The sequence below is a fragment of the Embiotoca jacksoni genome, unplaced genomic scaffold (genome assembly GCF_022577435.1).
Source record: "Embiotoca jacksoni isolate LCO1_2020_lvr unplaced genomic scaffold, fEmbJac1.0.p SCAF_21, whole genome shotgun sequence".
Lineage (NCBI taxonomy): Eukaryota > Metazoa > Chordata > Actinopteri > Embiotocidae > Embiotoca > Embiotoca jacksoni.
The window spans coordinates 705,999-727,500 of record NW_027185352.1 but is presented as its reverse complement, the minus strand read 5'-3'; the positions used below and the strand labels follow the sequence as shown (position 1 = coordinate 727,500).

The window sequence follows — 21,502 nt, the reverse complement described above, 5'->3', positions numbered from 1 at the left end:
CTGGCCCTCGACAGCTGCATGGCAACAGTCTTGCTCTTCTTCATCAGGGGGGTATCAGGCTCTTGAGAGACATGCCGCCGTCTGCGTTTCTTTTTATGTTGACTGGTCCCGGTCCCAGTCCCGGCTTGACTGGTCCTGGTCCTGGTCCCAGCTTCCCTGGGTCCAGTCTTAGCTTCCCTCGGTGTGTCAGTGTTGCTCTTGGTTCTTGAGTCCTCGTCCAGGCTGCTCTTTCTGTCCCTCCTGGTGGGGTAGAAGTCCTCCTTCCAGGCATCGGTCAGACGTTTCTTTGTTGACGGCTGCCTGGCTGTAGGAGATGACGGGCCCTCTGTGGCTGTGGAGGGGCAGCTGTTAGAGTGCGAGCGCTGCAGTTTGGAGGGTCTGGACTGTGGTCTGGGACTAGATGACCTGTGCTTAGAGGTAGACGGTGCCGTTGCATGGCCTGTATCAGTGGCAGGCTTTGGCTTGGACACACCGTTTCCTTGTTTGTCCAAGTGTGAATGCTGCGCGGCCTTTTTGCTGGTCGTTGGCGTTTTATCTTCACCGGGCCTCTGGACTCGACATTCTTTTACAAGTTTCAAGTGTTCACTAGATTGAGAAGTCTGAACCAAAAAGTGAGGAATCGCAGAGCTGCCGTCGGCCACACTCTCCACATACGGCTTCTGTGTGTCCTCAGAAGACCGGCGGGTTTTTTGAGGCCTTCTACTGGAACAAAGATTCTTCAGTGCATCATCAGAGGCATCGTCACGGTCCTCAGTCTCTGAGGAGATTATTATTCTCCTCTTCTTCTTCTTCAAGGTCAGGTGTTTTTGCTCACCACCATCAGACTCATGGACAACAGTTGTTTTTGAGGTCTTTAGTTCCCTGTTGGTTTTTAGTTGGACATGTTCGGAGCCTCCTTTAGCTTCAGGGAGCGGTCCACTGTTGGTACTGTGTGACAGGTCATCCAGCGGCCCCCCTTTAAACTGCGGATGTTTGAGATCGGACCGCTGCTTCGGCTTAGAGGAGTCTCCAGGACCCCGTCCAGGTTCTTGGAGCGCTTCTTGAACAGTTTGGTGTTTTCTGTCCACAGTTACAGCTTCCCTCTTATGTTGAACACATGGAACAAGGCCACTACCCACAGACTTTGAAGAGGACAGGCTTATTCCCTTTGGCTCATTGTAGTTTTGGGTCCAGTCAGAGTCGGTGTACGTGTCGAGGACTATCACACTGCTGTCATTTGAAAGCGTCTCTCTGGACTCACCCCGGGTATCGAGCGGTGCCGTGTGGTCGAGGCAGGAATCACGAATCCCTGCTCGATGAGACTTGGACTGTTGCTGTGGTACTGATGGAGGTGTGCTGCTTTGGGACGGACTGTCCACAGGGGAACGTCTCTCTGATCGACTCAGTGGAGAAGCTGTGCTGTACTCCGAGTATGAAGAGCGTGATCGCTTTCTTCTTTTTGTATTAATTGAGCAGTTGTGGTCACTGTCGTCCTCAGTGTCAGAATCAAGGATTATAATATCTTCCTTTTCTGAACTCTTTCGTCTGCTGATGCTTTGACATTTTTGCACAGTTGTGTCATCATCTTCATCCTTAGAGACATCCGTGTCTGTGCTGGGTTCTGACAGGTTCTTGAAACACCGGCTGGACGCCGTCATCTTGTTGTTTTGTGGACCATTTGGGTAATCGGAGCTGTCGTCGGTTTCGCTGCCGTCCTCGGGCTCAGCGAAGCCATCTGTGCTGCTTTCAGGTGTCTGTGGTTCTCCTTCAGCTGTGCTCATTTCTAAAACGATCTTAAAAGTTTTCCCTCTTCCAGCCTTGGCTTGTTTGAAGCTTTCCAGTGTGTCGAAGTCCTCCATCTGAGGAAAAGCAGAGGCTGGAACTGGGTTTGGAGCTGGCCGGAGTTGCACACAGAGAGCTGGACCGCTGCAATGTCTTACTTCGTCTCCATCATCAAGCAGAACCACAGCTGGGTCTTCATCTGCAGGTTCAAATTCAAGGTCTGCCATTTCTAAAGGGATGACCAGCCAGTCATCATCCAGCTGATCATCCGTCTCGTCTTCATCTTTCCAAGCGGAGGAAGGACAGTGCGGGTGGTTTGTCTGCCGTCCCACCATTCTGTCACTGTCACATTTAGGACACAACACACGTTCAAAACCAGCCGAGGTTTCAAGAAAACATGGACAGGAGCAACGATTCACTGGTTCTGTCTTTGGAGTCACTTCCTCATCCGAGGTGCTCTTCATCTGGGCCCCACCCTGTCCACGCTGCCTCACGATGGGTTCAGATGAGGACATGTCCTCAGTCCTGTGAGTCCCAGGACTGTCCTGATCACTGATATCTTCATACAGTGAGTGTTTAAAAGCTGCTGAAAAGCTTTGTTCCTCGTGCTCAGTGTCCATCTGGGACATGTCTTCAGTATCTGAAATGTCTTCATATAGTGGATCTTTTAAAAGTGTCACAGAGAAGGTTTTTTCATCCTCGCTTCCCGATGCGGGCGTGATCTGTCTCACTTTGTTCTCAGGAAGCGTTGTGCTTAAATGAGCCTGTGAACCCACATGAAGCGAATCCTCCCTCACACGGTGGTTTGTAGAGACTGATTCGACATTCTGAATTTTAACCATGGGTGAATTTAAATCTGCTTCCTCCTTCTGAGTCGGGTAAGAAACACCCGACACTCGGTCCCTGTCATCCAAATACTTGTCTGCATTTAACCAAAGGGACGTGGGCTCTTGTGCCGACCTGCAGCTGAGCGTTGGACTGGGGGGCTTCTCCAAGGTCATTGGAGACACTGCTGACCTGACAACCGCAGGACTGTCCTCTTCATTCTGTGTGCACAGGGCGGCAGCTTCCAGCATGATCTGTGCATATTCTGTGGATGTAAAGAGATCCATGTTATCTCCACCCCCACTCCAATATTGTTGAAGTACGAGTTCAGAAAGATTGTCCATCTCTGAAATGGTATCTACATTCTGCAGACTAGCAATCAGCTCCTTCAGTGCTGTTACTGAATAATGAAGAGTGGTTCTTCCCTTCAGTAAGTACCTATCACACCGCCTACTCTGGAAACCTTCATCACTACTACTGACTACCGTGTTATCTTCACACTCACCATTTGTAGACGTTGTTACATCCCAGTGTTTCTGTACAGGCAAATCAAAGGCAACATGTTTGGACTTTTCTACAGCAGACATTGGTGTACCTGGAGATAAGCGAGCGTTTGTTGTGCTGCCCTCCGACCCGTCCTCTTGGAGTGCTGGCCCGGCCGCAGTAGTGCACTGCTCACTCACCTCACGGCTGACAGAGGGTTTGGGGAGAAAGGCACCACTGGACTTTGGCTTGTTGCAGTCAGACTGGAGCCCGGAGGACCTGTCATCAGAGCATCCCTTATCAAGGAAACCTGACCTAAAATATGCAACCCTCCCTGCAATCAACTCCAGTATTTCTTCATTTGTAGGGAGCCTGGCTTCCTGGACCACCATGGCTTTGTATGTGGATGTCTGCTTGCTGAGAGAGGAGCAGGAGACCTTCTGCTGAGAAGGGACTGAATGAGTTCCTTCAGGGTGATCGAGGTTTTGCGCTCTACTCTGCTCGCAGCTTAGAGAAGCTCGTAAACTTTCTTCCTGCTGACTCCTGCGGTGTCTTTTCTCTGGAAAATGACTGGAGTCATGAGTCGTGAATTCAGTGTTGGCACAGGTTTTCTTTGACAGAGAAGATGAGGTGCTACTAAGGGCTTTGAGATCAGGAGGATATCCCTTCAGTAAGGCACTAAGCAGTGGGTGCTTAGATATGTGCAGTTTGCTTTTAGGCACAGAAGGACCCAGGTCCTGTGAAGGACATGTCTGTCCAAGGCTGTCTCCCTGACGTGCTGTAGACGTGCTGCTGACTGGAAAGGCGCTACTTAAATACGGTCTCTGCCCAAGTCCAGTATTATTGTTGTGACTTGTCCCTTGCAGGTCATGTTTACTGCAACCCTGCTTGGTTGATTCCCTTTGTTGTCCACAGTTGGAAGCAGATTGTCTTGCAGAGTCCTCGTTAGTCGGTATTCCATGACGACTGCTGGGTTGTACAGGAACATGTGCCGCTGGATTTAAGTCAGCATTGACCTTTCTTCTTTTTTGGTGGTGACTGCTCTGTAAAGTAGATGGCCGACCAGGTGCTGGCTGCTGGAATCCAGTGTATGCTGTACTTGTCTGTGACCGACGTTGGTGGATGAGTCCTGGAAAACTCTGGAAAAATGGTTGATATTGTTCATGTCCTTGCTGACACCGAGCTGGGCTGTGAGCCTCTCGGAGCCCTGCCGGATACGAAGGGCTTATTATGCTGCTTTGTGTTCCGTTTGCAGGGTGAATCATTGGTGCAGGACTGACGCTGGTGTCCTGTGGAGACACGAGAGCAGCAGCGGTGTTGGAGCATCGCCCCTCCTCGGATGGGGGGACGTCCAGATCGCATTGCATGGAGCAATCGTTCAGTTAAGCACCTCTCTTGTCTGGGAAACAAATAAAAGGAAAGTTAGTAGCTGACTAGTTTCACATTCAATATGTCATAAGCATACAGACACTAACAAACACACAACGTCACATGGATCCTTCGTCTCTGCTGTTGTCTCCACTGGACTCCCCCTGCCGAGGCCGAGCTCCTGAACCTAATGTGGGGAAAACGCTACTGCATCTGAAGTCCAGGCACTCACAGGGGAAACTAATTAATAATGCAGGATGTGATAACCACTAGAAGGAAGTTACATGTAATATACAGTTATACTGAGATTCAGTCATAACAGAAACTGGGTCGGCACACTGGTGGTGCAACTGCAATGGAAACTATAGAGGTGGGCTAATGCAGCCTGGAGGAGCGCCAACGTTCCCTCTGATAGGACAGGAACGTTTATCTTTAAACTTCACCAGCAGTAATCTGCTTGTGAGGAATATAAATGAGGTTTGAACTAAACTGTAAGACGTTAAGAGATGTTAAGAGAAACCTGCCAGGAGATGAGGGACTGCTGTGTGTTCGTATTCACGGTATCATGACAACACCCCGGACACGGCGATACATCAGGAGGAAATGACATCGCGTCATGCCAAATTAAATAATTCCTTGTTGTAAACCGCCAGCCAATCTGGTGTCTGTTTCCATTGCGCCCAGCCACTCTGACCACGTATCTGTAATGTTGACACGAGCTGACAGAACACGGCTTCAACAGATCCGAGCTGAGAAAGACGCATCAGAGTTTGGCCAGAAGGAGCAACCTCTGCATTACAGGACTGTTTCCTGCACACTCACATTAACATATTCAAGACGGCCGCCTCCTGTGATGACAACCACCACAGACATTGAGGAGTATGCTGAGGCAGTGACGAGCTACACAGCCAAATGCACAGAGGATGCCGCTGTTGTTCACACTTCACCTCACGTGGCAACCAAGAACCATGGATGACGGCAGAAGTTCTCGCGCTGCTAAAGGAACGTGATGCAAACCTTTCCTCGGCTGTCGAGGGATCAGAGAAGCAGAAAGGGCCTGTGTGGGACAAATGCCCGACTAGTTCTGTGATACAGAGGACACTAGACGCATGTGGCAAGGTGTCCAGATTACCACCTACATGGCCAGGCAGCAGGTAGATGACAGTGATGACTCTTCCAGACAGGCTCAACAACTAATGGACACGTTTTGAAGCCTCTAACACCACCACAGTGGAGTGCCAACAACTTCTCTCACCATCTGACCAGCAGGTTCTGACAAAGGAGAAAACCCTTCATCCAGTGATTTACCACAACAGAACTATCATACATCAGACTTCTGTAATACGAGCCCCTTTTAGTCTGTGACTGAAATGATACTGCTTTGATTCAGCTATTTCAACATAGGGTGGCTCATCAGTCGTCAGGGCAACCCTGAGACACTCCTTTGGCCATGGAACAACATGTCTTTGATTATATGGCCTTGACACACCGGTCTACATCACGAGGCTCAGTTTCTTACCAGATTTAGTATAATAATAATAATAATAATAATAATAATAATAATAATGTTATTTATGTGGCTACGCAAATATCACTTACAGACCCTTCTGGACATGAACTACAGACTGCAACTGAGTTTTGGACCATCCATTCAACTCGGACACACGACCACCGGAGCTAGAAAGGACGCTGACCGGTGGACAATTCACCCCGACCAGTAGTGTCAGGCGTTGGCGACAAGATCGTGAACAGAGGATAGGGAAGCGTGGAGGTCTGCGAGAAAAAACTAAATCCACACCGGCCAGTGCTACCTGGCATCTTCCTCGTCAACGTACGGTCTCTGGCAAACAAGCTGGACGAACTAAAGATCTGGAGCCTCAGACAGAGAAGGCTCATGGACTGCAGTTTCATGTTCTAAAACAGAAACATGGCTTAGCAGCGATGTCCCAAATACCACGGTGGATTTAGACAGGCACACTGTCTTCAGGGTAAAACCAGGGGTGGTGCAGTCTGGATTTATGGAAACAAAACATGGTGCATGGACTCGGTCCTTGTTGATACCCACTGCTCTGGAGGACCTGAATATTATTATTCTACCTGCCACGCTCGTTCACTTGCATTGTTGCTGCTGCCGTTTACCGGGAGAGGGGAAGCTGTCAGGCCAAACATGGAAACCAACAAAGTATGGAAGAGCACTTGAACTGCTCTGACCCCGATTCTACTCGCTTTGACAGGGAGAATAAGGCGGTGATCCTCAAAGCAGACCTACCACCCAACAAACTTCCTCTCACTCTCCATCCGGAGTAAGATGAATGCAGTGAAGACAACTGGCCCTGACAGGAAACCTGGCCTTGTGCTTTGAGACTGGCAGAGGTCTTCAGGGACATTTCTAATGTGTCCCGGGTCCAATCAGTTGTCCCCAGTAGCTTCAAGACCAGTGACGAAATAATGCACTGCCCTCGATGACTTCTGGCCTGTCGCACTCACCTCTAAATGATCACCAAATACTTTGAGAGGTTGCTTCTTACACTTCTGAAATCCTGTCTGCCTGCTACACTGGACCTGAAGCTGTTTGCCAACATGGTCAACAGAGGACGCCATGTCCACGGCCCTCCCCTCTGCACTGACCCACGTGGACAGTCATAACTCGTATGCCACAGACGGTAGAGTGGGTTGCACACTATAAGGTTGGTGGTTCGATCCCCAGCTCCTCCTGTCCACATGCCTAAGTGTCCTTGAGCAAGACACTGAACCCTAAGTCGGTGTGTGAATGTGCTCCTGATGGCAGCACCTTGCATGGTGATCTGTCTCATTAGTGTGTGAATGTATGGGTGAATGGAAAAAACATGTAAAAGCACTTTGTGACTGTAAGGTGATAAAGCTCTGCAAGTACAGACCATTTACATTTACAATGCTGTTCTTCGATTCTCAGTCAGCATTTAACACAGTGATCTCTAAACTAAGTCAGCTTGGTGTTAGCACATCCCTCTGTGACTGGACTGTACAGGACCTCAGTCTGTTGAGATAGAGAACCTCTCCTACTCCACAACCACACTGAGGTACCTCTCTTCAGTACTCCCCGTTTACTCATGACTGCATTCCTGTTTGTGACTCCAACACCTTAGTAAGGTTCTCCGATGACACCACAGTGATAGGTCTTAACAAGGCAGCCTATAGGGATGAGGTTCAACACCTGGCTGAGTGCCGTTCTGGTAACATCCTGGCACTAAACACCCAGAAGACGGAAGAGATCATGGTGAACTTCAGGTGGGCTATGAGCCATGGACACACCACCATCTACGTCAACGGTGCTGCAGTGGAGCGCCTTTCCAGATTCAGGTTCCCACATCTCTGACCTGACCTGGTCTTTAGCCTCCTCCATTCTAGTCAAAAAGGTGCAACAGCTCCTACTTTCTGCAGAGCCTGAAGGAAGCTCACATCTGCCCAAGGATATTGGTGGACTTTTATCACGGTACCATTGAAAGGGTTCTCAAACTGCGTGTCAGTATGGGATGGCAACTAGCAGACCGTAAAGCACTCCAGCAGGAGGCGAAAACAGCACAACGGATGCCTGGCACTAAATTAACCACCACGGAGAACATCCATCACAGGGGCTGTGGAGGAAGAAACCAACGAGGCTTCCCACTGCAACCATGGACTCTTCCCCTCCTTCCATCCCACAGGAGATACTGAAGTCTGTCTCTCAACAACAGGCTCAGGAAGAGCTTCATTCCTGACCCTGATTAACACCTCTTACATAGCTGAACCAATACGCTGGCAGCACTAGTCATTTTGTTGATCCTGCACCATTATAGCACTTTAAAGAAACATTAATAATATAATTAATAATAATTAATATTAATAACAACTTAATCTTCCCTGATCAGTAACATTGTGTACAACCAACTGTAAATATGTTGCTACTACTGCAATACAATCTACCTTTCACGATGCAAATATCCACTTCTTTTCTCCATGTATGTGGTCAATACTCACCTGAACATAATATTTGTGTATCACTGTAAATATGGAAAGATATACATCATCCTATTACTTATTATGTACTTAACTGTAAATAACACCGTCTTTGCACTTCTGGATAGATGCTAACTGTATTTCATTGGCTTTGTACCTGCACACAGCACAATGACAATACAGTTCAATCTAATCTTAATGATGAACAAAACAAACCTGCGACCGAGGCAGTAATTCACCATGAGAAGAACATGTTGCTACCAGGCTCTGGAGCTTTACTGAGAGATTAGATATCACGGTGCAAAAAGGAGGAACGTGCAAAGATGAGTACGGCTGTCAAAAGTTTCTGTGTGGAACTACTTCAAAAAAATAAAAGATGAGGTCCAGTACAAACTCTGCAGGTAAAGCTAACAAATCAGTCTAGCCGATAGTGTGCCCACCCATTACAGTGACAAACCCAACCGAAGGTGCATTTTGCCGCATTATATTAATGTTGAATAAAATGCATTAATTGCACAAACAAAAATCTTCCTGGGTGTGTAAGGTCCTTGACAGTAAGTATTGGCCCCAAAGCTTTGACAGTGTCTACAAAGACACGTGTGGAAAGCAACAGATATTCCAAACCCATACAAATCATCTACACTAGGGTAGATCAAGAAGGTCTGAGACTGATCCCACTGCGTGCAGAAGGAAGGTAGAACCCTCATGAGTAAGTGCAACAAATTTTGTCGCTTGATCAAAGTCAGCACTCCAGTTACGTACGTTTGTACGAGCGCTGGTCCGTGGACACGGCAACGGAGACCCTTAAAATGCTTCAGGAAGACTCGAGGCAATGAAGCAAAGAGCCTGGACAGGTCTTTGGAGAGACATTCATGTTTCCTACAACGTGTCTGCTAACTCGGCTCGTATTAGCAGCTGCACAGCCACTCTGAAGGGCGGACCAATCAGAGACCAGTGTCGGTGGCTAACTACGTTTGTCCCGCCCCTCCTTCACTGATTGGACAGCTGGTGACGAGCGCAACTCTGTGACCGGAATAAAAACGCTGAACGTTCAGTGCAGAATAAAGGCTCAGCGCCTGGTGAAGGTGTACGGCCAGCCGGAGGGAACCGCTGCCAACGCTCCTCTATGGAGGTGAGCAGTGAAACCGGGTCGGGTTCCCACCGGGCTGATTTCTGAGGGGCAGAAGGTCGCTGTCCAGGACCGTAAAAAGCATCGAGCCAGGCGACCAACCAGGTGGGTTTTCTTCAGCCTTCGCTGGCTGGTGCACGATGACTTGGTCTCTGCTCATTGAAAACGCACACGTTTCTCACCCACGATAACAGGCGTCGCTCGCCACCGCTCTTCGTACCGGATTGGTCTCCCAGTTTCAGGTGTGTAAAACATTGCAGACAAACTGGAAACACTGCTGACTAAAGCAGGTGTAACTCTGGTGCTAATTTTGATCAATGCGGCACATGGGGCGTATTATATTCCTGTGGCACCGCTACATATTCTGTCTGACACAAATACCTGCTTGACTAAATAACACCAATATTGTATACGATTATAAAATGATTATAAAACCATTAATCAATAAGTTTAAAGAACAACTAGAATATTTAGATGGTGATCATCCGACTCACCTTGCTGCAAAGTCTTCAGTACCAACATTAGGACATTATTTTAGACATACAACATGGTGTATTTGTCCCAGATGGTTCAGTTCAGTGAGACTTCTGATCTAAATGGTTCCTGTGTGTTTAGAAGCAAATGTTCACCAGAAGTTACCTGCACAAGTTGAGTATTTTCAACTTTGCATTGACTTTGCATGTACCCACTCCCCGGGAGTTATTTGCTTCAGTGGAAGTCGAAGTCTCAAAAAATAATGTGTTTTCTCTCCTGCATGCAGCTCTTTTTATCTACCTTTCAGGAAGTGCTTTTACCATATATATAGTGCATCCGGAAAGTATTCACAGCGCTTCACTTTTTCCACATTTTGTTATGTTACAGATTTATTCCAAAATGGATTAAATTCATTTTTTTCCCCTCAAATTTATACACACAATATCCCATAATGACAAAGTGAAAATAGTTTAAATTTTTTGCAAATCTATTAAAAATAAACAAAAATATAACATGTACATAAGTATTGACAGTCTTTGCTCAATACTTTGTTGAAGCACCTTTGGCAGAACTTACAGCCTCAAGTCTTTTTGAGTATGAAGCTATAAGCTTGGCTCCTATTCTTGGGCAGTTTCTCCCGTTCTTCTTTGCAGGACCTCTCAAGCTCCATCAGGTTGGATGGGGAGCGTCGGTGCTCAGACACCTTCAGATCTCTCCAGAGATGTTCAATCGGGTTCAAGTCTGGGCTCTGCCTGGGCCTCTCAAAGACATTCACAGAGTTGTCCCGAAGACACTCCTTTGTTATCTTGGCTGTGTGCTTCGGGTCGTTGTCCTGTTGGAAGATGAACCTTCTCCCCAGTCTGAGGTCCAGAGCGCTCTGGAGAAGGTTTTCATCAAGGATGTCTCTGTACATTGCTGCATTCATCTTTCCCTCCATCCTGACTAGTCTCCCAGTTCCTGCCGCTGAAAAACATCCCCACAGCATGATGCTGCCGCCACCATGCTTCACTGTAGAGATGGTGTTGGTCAGGTGATGAGCGGTACCTGGTTTCCTCCAGACATGACGCTTGGCATTCAGGCCAAAGAGTTCAATCTTTGTTTCATCAGACCAGAGAATTTAGTTTCTCATGGTCTGACAGTCCTTCAGGTGCCTTTTGGGAAACTCCAGGTGGGCTGTCATGAGCCTTTTACTGAGGAGTGGCTTCTGTCTGGCCACTCTACCATACAGGCCTGCTTGGTGGAGTGCTGCAGAGATGGTTGTCCTTCTGGAAGGTTCTCCTCTCTTCACAGAGCAACGTTGGAGCTCTGTCAGAGTGACCATCGGGTTCTTGGTCACCTCCCTGACTGAGGCCCTTCTCCCCCGATCGCTCAGTTTGGCCGGGCGGCCGACTCCAGGAAGAGTCCTGGTGGTTCAAACTTCTTCCATTTACAGATGATGGAGGCCACTGTGCTCATTGGGACCTTCAATGCTGCAGAAACGTTTCTGTACCTTTCCCCAGATCTGATCCTCCATACAATCCTGTCTCGGAGGTCTACAGATGATTCTTTGGACTTCATGTCTTGGTTTGTGCTCTGACATGTCAACTGTGGGACCTTATATAGACGGTGTGTGTCTTTCCAAATCATGTCCAATCAACTGAATTTACCAGGTGGACTCCAATCAAGTTGTAGAAACATCTGAAGGATGATCAGTGGAAACAGGATGCACCTGAGCTCAATGTTGAGTGTCATGGCAAAGGCTGTGAATACTTATGTACATGAGTTTTTTTTTCGTTTTTGATTTTTAATACATTTGCAAAAATTTCAAATTTTTTATTTCACTTTATCATTATGGGATATTGTGTGTAGAATTTTGAGGGAAAAAATGAATTTAATCCATTTTGGAATAAAGCTGTAATATAACAATGTGGAAAAAGTGAAGCGCTGTGAATACTTTCTGGATGCACTGTAGACACATCCTGTGTGAAAGTCCCTTCAAGGCGACACACACAGGGTGACAAACATCCCTCTGTACGGTAAACGTTCACATTAGCTTCGGCCGATGTTTATATTACTATGAACTGGTGCCTCTACACATGATAAACATTCACGTTCCTTTGAACAATAGCTTTTTCATATATGACTGTAGCAGCTTTGTAACATGATCATAATAATATGCAAAGCTGTTCAGCCGAGTACACGTCCTTCATGAGGACGGTCACAGTTCCACTCTTGATCACCTGCACAACATATGATAGCAGCTTATGAGCAGCAAAACTTTAGTGTATATTCCCAATCTCTTGCAGGACTACACGGTGATAGCACCAACCGACACCTACACACACTATTCACAGATGAACTCTGACCTGACATCCTCTGTTTGAACACATGTATGCTGTCTAACACAACTTGTCCATATATGGACATGCGTCCTGCGGGCCTGTGCTCTGCCCTTCTCCCTGGAGGAACATATGTCTGAACTCCATGTCCACCCCACCCCCACTTCTATGTGACCAGGAGGGTATGAAGGCTGTGTTTTTCCTGTACGAAGGCGAAGAACTCTGCAGTCCAGCGAGCTGTGGACTTCTTCCCATGATTCATGTCCAAGAAAGAATTGTGATGAAGTGATCTTCGACTCATCTGTGACCAGTCTGTTCAAAGGAAATCTACCACATTAGCGTTTGGTCTGAACGCAGCTTTACCATCACATCTCTATTTATATTGACCTGCACTCTCCGATCAATCATCCTGAACAAAAGCCATCAGCTCCAGCGTGCCAGCAGGGTTTGCCTTTAAAGCTGGGAAAACCCTGCGCTGGTTGTATTACACAAGTTCCCTGGAGAACAGAACTCAGGCTGCACATTGCAATTAGCTTTCGTGCTCGTTTATAACCTGCGACTTCTTTTGTGGACATTGTTCGGATCAGTCAACCAGCCACCATGTGGAGCTCACTACATCGAGACCAAGGTCCTGCTGGTGACGTCCAGCTACTGACCAAGCTTTAAACTGGAGGCTTCATAATGGTCATCCTCCATCAGTGAGGTCATCCACCATCAGTGAGGTCATCCTCCATCAGTGAGGTCATCCTCCATCAGTGAGGTCATCCACCATCAGTGAGGTCATCCTCCATCAGTGAGGTCATCCACCATCAGTGAGGTCATCCACCATCAGTGAGGTCATCCTCCATCAGTGAGGTCATCCACCATCAGTGAGGTCATCCACCATCAGTGAGGTCATCCTCCATCAGTGAGGTCATCCTCCATCAGTGAGGTCATCCACCATCAGTGAGGTCATCCTCCATCAGTGAGGTCATCCACCATCAGTGAGGTCATCCTCCATCAGTGAGGTCATCCACCATCAGTGAGGTCATCCACCATCAGTGAGGTCATCCACCATCAGTGAGGTCATCCTCCATCAGTGAGGTCATCCACCATCAGTGATGTCAGGAGGCCAGCCAATGTCCACGTAGGGACATGTGTCTAGTGTTGACAGGGCGTTGACGTATGCTAATTAGGGAAAAGCACCAGGTGTTTTCACATTAGGAGGACCGAGGGATTCATCAGTCCGAGAACAGCTGGGAACAAACCCCGAGTTTAAGAACATGTGGTGAATCTGTCGTAGGACATTTCTTTAGAACAAATTTGAGAAAAATCTTCAGAAGATATTTGGTGCATGAGGCCCGTTGACATCACGACAGGAAAAGTCAAGAAAGTTGAGACTTTTCTCCAAAATTCTGCTTTAAACTAACCGGTTTAAATAATAATGTCAGAGAGGGAGTTTAAATGTTACAGAAAATTAAGATCAACTTTTGAATGTTTATATAAAATTAAGTCCAGTATATAAGAAAAGCTATTTTATGCATCTATTTGTTTTCTCGGATAAATGTTTAATGTACCAGACAGACACACACAGTTATCAGTGTGTGAACACCGGAGGATGCAGCTGTTCCTGAGCGGTTCATTACCGGAGGACCGTTTTAATGAGGTGACCGGAGAACATTCATCAAACACCGGAAGTTCCTCACATGAATTAAAGAGAATAAAAGGTCACGCTCACTTCTGGACTGCAGGAGATCATTGAAGTTATTATTTAATGAGCCAAAACCCGGTTCCTTTCACGCACGGACCACAAATTCACCGCGTTATAGGAACAAGATTTGCGAATTTAAACACCGGAAGTAACAAATGTTACTTTAATTTCAGTAAACATCCGTTTTGAAACAACGTTCTCTTCTACGAGTTCCGCTCCAAACCACCGGGGGCTTGTGGACACACGTCCGCGAACGAGCGGCTGTTTTCCGGGTTTAAACCGACGGTGACGGCAGGTTCAACCTCCCCGAACAGAGCTACTACCTCCGTACCAACACAAGCACCGGGCAGCCACGGAAAACAACTCTCATCCGGTAACCGGTGAAGACATTGGTGATGACGTCTCACCGCACGTGCACCAACAAAGAGGCTCGCGGCGGTCACAGACAGACAGACAGAGAGACAGACAGAGAGAGAGACAGACAGACAGAGAGAGAGACCGAGAGACAGACAGAGACAGACAGACAGAGAGAGAGAGAGACCGAGAGAGAGAGAGACAGAGAGACAGAGACAGAAAGAGAGACAGACAGACAGAGAGAGAGACCGAGAGAGAGAGAGACAGAGACAGAAAGAGAGACAGACAGACAGAGAGAGAGACCGAGAGAGAGACAGACAGAGAGAGAGACCGAGAGAGAGAGAGAGACAGAGACAGAGAGACAGACAGACAGACAGAGAGACAGACAGACAGACAGCGGCGGTCTGGCCGCGGGGTGGGCGGACACCGTGCCCGTCGGTCAGTGCCTCTGGACGGACACGAGCCCAGCCCGGTTAAAGAGTGGACAGAGACAGAGGACAACCTCGTGGTTCTCCTCTGTCTGGTGAGGAAAACGGAACCGACGTCACAGAGGTGTTCCCCCCAAAATGTCCTTCTACCGTGACGGTTCAGAAATAACATGGACGTCCTGAGTGTCCTGATCAACCTTACTCACCGAGTCTCCGCATTTCACCACTTTTAACTCATTTCTCAACGGTAAAAAAAATTGTTGTAAAAAAGCGTCCTCAAAAAACCGTCGTAACGGTTAACGTCCTGTTGTTACCACCACCGGAGGGTGGATGTCAGCCGGTAAAGGTTCAACCTGGAGGACGGAGATCCTCCACCGGAGCGGATGTTCTCTTCAGAGGTCGGTCGCTTCGGAACCAGACAAAAGTTCCTGCAGTCCAAAACATATGATTCATCCGGCAGAAGACATACGAGTTAAAGAGCGGTTCTGTTGAGTCCGACCACCTCCCACGGAACCAGACGGCGGGTCATACGTGTTCCCGCCGCGGGGTGACGTGCTTCTCCCGCCGGACGAGAGCTCCTGCGAACGGCTCACTGAGCAGCGCTGAGAGGACCGGGCATTTATAGCACTGTCAGCGCGACCTCTGATTGGTCGGTTATTTTTGGAAGGCTGCTCATTGGATGAAATTGGGTAAACAGAGCACGTGAACTCCGTTTCCTCTGCAGCTGTGAAACGAGAAGTCCGCGGTCCAACCGGACCAACAAGAACCGGACCAACAAGAACCGGACCAACAAGAACCGGACACAGCTCGGCCTCGACGAACTTCACAGTTTGAGTTTGTTTTATTGTTTTCTTTTACAAACTTCATCAAAAAACCTGAGGTTTTACACCAAATGAGTTAAAAATAGACTTTACACTTTTTGTTTACATGCCAGGGTCATAATTGAGAAAAAAAAACAAAAGTATAATTCTTTTAAAATACTGAAAATGTCTTCGTGGCTTTTTTTGCGGTAGCCCTGAAGGTCAAACGCAAAAACATTTCAGAAAGACGTTTTTTGCGTTTTGTAAAAATTTTTTGCGTATTCTGAAATGTTTTTGTGTTTGACCTTTAGGGCCACCGTACTTTTTGGGTTCTTACAAATTATATTAGGGTGCCATATTGTTTGAGTTTAAATTTAAAATGATTGAAGCAGTTTCGATGCAGTCCATTTCAATTTGTGTATTTTCCAAGGATGATTAACAGTTGTACAATATAGAGTACATCTGGTCGAACAGAGGACATCTGAACCCTTGTGTTGTCCTCCGGCCTCATCGTAACCACAATGCACTCATTCAAAGGTGAAACTTCCCCACTCCACCGTTAGTTGATGCTTTTTGTCTGCAGGGCGCTGGCACACATTTACATTTTTCATCTCTACATTCTAAACACTTATTTTTCTTTACAAAATGATTTTCACTCCATATTTTCATAGCACCACAGGCACCAAACTATTTATTCTTTTTTTGCAAATGTGAACAAAATTGACCAGAAACTGATCAAAGTGATTCAACATATGTTCCAATATATTTCAATAAATAATTAAGTATCAAATCCAGGATAAATACTCTTTCAGACATTCAAAACATATGAAAAAAAAACCATGTAAATAAATAAATATTTCAATAAATACAATGCATAAGATAATGTTGCGCTAAATAAAAACATCCTGTGAGGTCACTTGTCCTTCCTGTGAGCTTGTAGTGACACTAAGTGTGCATCCGTCAGGGTACATTCACACAGTTAAAGACGTTACAGTACAACAGAAGGTACTGACATGGAGGTGGAGTACACGGTACCTGAACTTTTAGACCCATGGACATGTCCAGGGTCACACATTATTTCATCTGTGGTTCAGATGTGGGGGCAGCAGGCCTCACGTGGAGCCTCCGGTCCTCACAGGGCACACACGCCAAAGAAAGTCTTCCTCGGCCCGTCCTCCAGCATCTCCGGCATCTTGTCCTCCATCACCGTCCTCAGTCGGTTCCCGGTCCTCAGGTTGAACACAGCTCCCGTGTACACAGCAGAGAGCCAGCTGCCGTCCTCGTCCGTGTCGGCGCCGGCCGTCCTCTGACATGCCGTCCGGACAGAGTGCATGATGGTCTGGTAGGACCTCCTAGCCCTTGTGTTGTCCTCGGGTCCCTGTGAGAAGGTTTAACAAAAGCCGGAGAAGGTGGATTAATATGCAAGGAGAGGATACAGTGTGTCTGAAGAAGCAGCTTCTGGAAAACAACTACCTGAGGAGCAGTGGGGACTCAGACAGTAACATGGACTGGTGGCTGGAAACGCTGAGAGGACAGCGGCAAAATCTTTGGAGACGCATCGTTTTGTCTTGTGTAATGTAATGCATTTGGTGGTTGAGGCACAAATTCTGACTCTGTGGAATTCATTTAACATCAGGTCTGTATGGAGGAATACTGCTGACTGATTAGTCCGGGTGTTTGTCATTAGCAGCATGAGCATCTCAACCTGAGGCTGAAATGTGAACACACCTGTGTGAGGTCCTTGCTGCTTGTGGACCTTCCCCACCTGCGGCATTACTGTGAGACATTATTCCGAGGCGGTATCACTGTAAACTGCACATGAACACCGAGAACAGAAAGTTCAGTGAATCAGGTCATTCAATTGACTCCCATTGCCGCCCCCAGAGGCCAGGACTCGGTGAGTTTCTGTCATGAACTCCCTTTCACGTCAGCGCTGTTAAATTGTCTGGAGAGGATTATACCATCATCTCCATGTCCTGTGTACATCACTGGCATCACTTCGGGCCAAACTGTCCAAGCTGAAGGTGTTTTATAGTGTTTTAAATGGGCTCCATGAGACCAAATGTGTGCAACCTAAATTGACAACAGTGATATGCCGCTCTTCCTCTCGTGGTAATTTGTTGGTGGTTTCTCACTGGGTGGTAACAGCGCTGATCTCCTCGGTTTGGAATGACGACAGAGTTGAGAGAATGAGCGATGGTTTCACATTATGGAAAACGTTTTTGTGGGATGGAAAGTGGGAGGCAGGCTTTTGTCTTGAGGTCTGCTGTGGATCTCAACCTACAGCACGGCCTCCCTTCTCTGCTCCGGCCTGCAGCCCTTTGCAGTCAGCCAGAACAGTGAGCTTCACATAAACGGCAGCTAAAGCCAAGAGAAAGGACGTCACAGAATCCTTCTGTAAGGATGATGGTGAGTCTTGTGACTGGCAGAGCAGAGCATCAGCCTTACTTAACCTTTTGGTCCAAAAGCTAGCAAGCAATAAAAATGTGAGAAATAGCACAGATTTTTTTTTCAATTTTTATGTTGTGCTGCTGAAGATCAGTCATATACAAATCAGAGCATCGAGCGTGTTAAGTATTGTAAATGTATACAATAGCCATATAGCTTATTTTTATATATGCCTTTATTTAATCCTTTAATTGTGTGCCCCAAATAAGTTTAAGCTCTGCCTTTGAATTCCATTTCCTGTAATTGTGAGCCAGAGCTAAGGTCTTTCAATCTGACAGCAAAAAGTATAGTGGACACTGTTGGACTCGGGCTCCTGCTAGTACAACGCCAACATGTGTCAGCCCCCAGTCCTGCGTTCTCTAATGAGGCAACAGGAGAGAATCGGCTGGTCTCAAAGTATTTATTATAAAAGCAGCAGAGTATCAGATCTCCAGCTAGGAGTCCAGACCAAGTGTCCCTGAGGACAACAGAGTGTCAGATCTCCAGCTAGGAGTCCAGACCAAGTGTCCCTGAGGACAACAGAGTGTCAGATCTCCAGCTAGGAGTCCAGACCAAGTGTCCCTGAGGACAACAGAGTGTCAGATCTCCAGCTAGGAGTCCAGACCAAGTGTCCCTGAGGACAACAGAGTGTCAGATCTCCAGCTAGGAGTCCAGACCAAGTGTCCCTGAGGACAACAGAGTGTCAGATCTCCAGCTAGGAGTCCAGACCAAGTGTCCCTGAGGACAACAGAGTATCAGATCTCCAGCTAGGAGTCCAGACCAAGTGTCCCTGAGGACAACAGAGTGTCAGATCTCCAGCTAGGAGTCCAGACCAAGTGTCCCTGAGGACAACAGAGTGTCAGATCTCCAGCTAGGAGTCCAGACCAAGTGTCCCTGAGGACAACAGAGTGTCAGATCTCCAGCTAGGAGTCCAGACCAAGTGTCCCTGAGGACAACAGAGTGTCAGTTCGTGAAGTCTGACTGACTGTCTGTCCCTGGCTCCTGTATTTTATAGTACATCATGCATGTAGCTCCTTGTGCTGTGTTGGCGTTCGCTGATTGGTTCTTCCTGTCTTCGTTATCTGTGGACACCTGCAGATCAGTTTTGAGGAGTCGTTGTTTTTCAGAAGTGCTGGTTTCGGTCCGTGACTCTCTGCACGAGACGATGTGCTCTGCTTCTGACCTTGAGGACACAGTGTACCTTACATGCATGCAGAGACCTTTATGAAAAATATAATGCTAACAATGTTTAGGCTAAAATAATGCTAAGATATAAGTAGATTAATCATATACGCAAGAGCAATAATCCACAACACTCAGAAAAAGAGGACAAAACAAGGCTGCTGCTCACTACTAATGATACCGATGAAGATGGAAAAAAAGCAGAGCGCTGCAAGTCCTGTTCTCAGTGAAAATTCAGTATTAACCCTCGTGTTGTCCTCGGCTGTCTGACCCAGGTCTCCTTTTTGCTCCATATAAATGTGTCCAATTCCATTTTAACTGAAGAAGAATACATTTATTTTATAATGTCAGTTGTAATCATATTGTTTATGTGCTACCTGTTCTTATCTTTTCTTTTTTGTGGAATGTTTCCAACAGTCAGAGATGTTACGAGGAAACACTCGGTTGTCCACGGGGGGATTGTTCCTGTTGGTGATATTCATAAGTGGACAAACGTGTCATTGCCAAAAGAGACACAAAGGTAAGTGTTAAAAAACACACCAAAAAAAAAGCAAACCGTCACCGAGTCAGCAGGTTTGTCAGGAGAGCAGAGTGAATACGAGAAGCCCCTTATAGGACTCTAAATGTAGACAAAGAAGCGCTTGTAATTCTGAAAGGACTCGGTCCATTCAGGAGTCCACCAACACAACCGGTCTTGTCCCCTGCGGGATTGAAAATGTTTGGGAAATACAAAGTCACGTATGTAGAGCTGCTTCTGGCTTTGTAGCGTCTATACTATTGTAGTAATGTATTGAGGATAGTAATAACTTGAGAATACACAGTTGCACAAAGAACAAGTACTTGATTTAGTGAAACAAATGGTGTTGTTGTTTCGTTTGTTTTCTTTATTTATCCTGCACAGGCTGGGACTAAAGAATGCCAAAAACAACAAGTAAAATACAGCGACAGGAAACTGGTTGTCATCGACTCTCCGGTTGGTTTGACACCAACAAAACCCAAGAAGAAGTGAAAGTCAGCATCGAGAGGTGCGTGGAGCAGTCCGTCCACGCAGGGGGAGCGGGACACGGTGAAGTGGATCCAGGACAACTTTGGACCGGACGCCGACACCTCCGTCCTCGTCCTGTTTACACACGCTGACCTGCTGCTGGATAAATCTGTGGAGGAATATCTGGCGGAGAGCAAACATCTACAAAAAGTGATCAACAGGTGCGGAGGAAGATACCGTTCGCTCATCAACGACCGGAGGCCGAGCAGAAACCAGGTCGAGGAGCTTCTACGTAAGATAGAAGATACGGTGAAATTCAACGCAGGAAAACACGACACCAGTGAGATGTACCGCGAAGCCCAGAGGAGACTCGAGGAGAGGAGGGAGAAGAGGAGGCAGGAGGAAGAGCGAAGGACAAGGCAGGAGGAAGAGCGAAGGACAAGGCGAAGGACAAGGCGAAGGACAAGGCAGGAGGAAGAGCGAAGGACAAGGCAGGAGGAAGAGCGAAGGACAAGGCAGGAGGAAGAGCGAAGGACAAGGCAGGAGGAAGAGCGAAGGACAAGGCAGGAGGAAGAGCGAAGGACAAGGCGAAGGACAAGGCAGGAGGAAGAGCGAAGGACAAGGCAGGAGGAAGAGCGAAGGACAAGGCAGGAGGAAGAGCGAAGGACAAGGCAGGAGGAAGAGCGAAGGACAAGGCAGGAGGAGGACAGGTTCAGAGAGCATAAGAGAAATGCAGACTGGTGTAAAGCAGCAGGTTGGCGTCGCTGGGAGCTTCACCCTTCGTACGCTCTCTTGGTACTGGATGGAGGACAGGGACTAAGAAACGTCTTCGATTGGACAACGGACATGTTTCTCTGAGTGAGTCGCCTGTGACCAAATGAACAATTGGTAATAGAGGCCTGACGGTTGTACAATTTATAAAAAAAAAAACAGGACTCGCGTCCCACGCACACCCCTCGTCCTCGGGTCCCACGCACACCCCTCGTCCTCGGGTCCCACGCACACCCCTCGTCCTCACGTCCCACGCACACCCCTCGTCCTCGCGTCCCACGCACACCCCTCGTCCTCGGGTCCCACGCACACCCCTCGTCCTCACGTCCCACGCACACCCCTCGTCCTCGGGTCCCACGCACACCCCTCGTCCTCACGTCCCACGCACACCCCTCGTCCTCGGGTCCCACGCACACCCCTCGTCCTCGGGTCCCACGCACACCCCTCGTCCTCGCGTCCCACGCACACCCCTCGTCCTCGCGTCCCACGCACACCCCTCGTCCTCGCGTCCCACGCACACCCCTCGTCCTCG

At 47.7% G+C, this 21,502-nt stretch overlaps 1 protein-coding gene across 2 annotated transcripts in view; it reads right to left on the bottom strand.

The window, feature by feature from the left end:
- The window catches only part of LOC138202400 (serine-rich adhesin for platelets-like), a 16,078-nt gene extending 686 nt beyond the window's left edge, over window positions 1–15,392 (bottom strand). The window contains exons 1-3 of one of the 2 annotated variants that reach the window (XM_069156336.1): window positions 15,012–15,392; window positions 3,182–4,468; window positions 1–2,851 (exon numbers count right to left, since the gene is read on the bottom strand). The exon at window positions 1–2,851 is cut by the window's left edge and continues 26 nt beyond it. In XM_069156336.1, coding sequence (XP_069012437.1) covers window positions 1–2,851; window positions 3,182–4,436 — 4,106 coding nt within the window. In that variant the 5' untranslated portion in view covers window positions 4,437–4,468; window positions 15,012–15,392. Of the gene's footprint in view, window positions 4,469–15,011 lie in introns of both variants that reach the window. The other variant, XM_069156335.1, reaches the window with a different exon arrangement.
- Window positions 15,393–21,502: the final 6,110 nt, after the last annotated feature.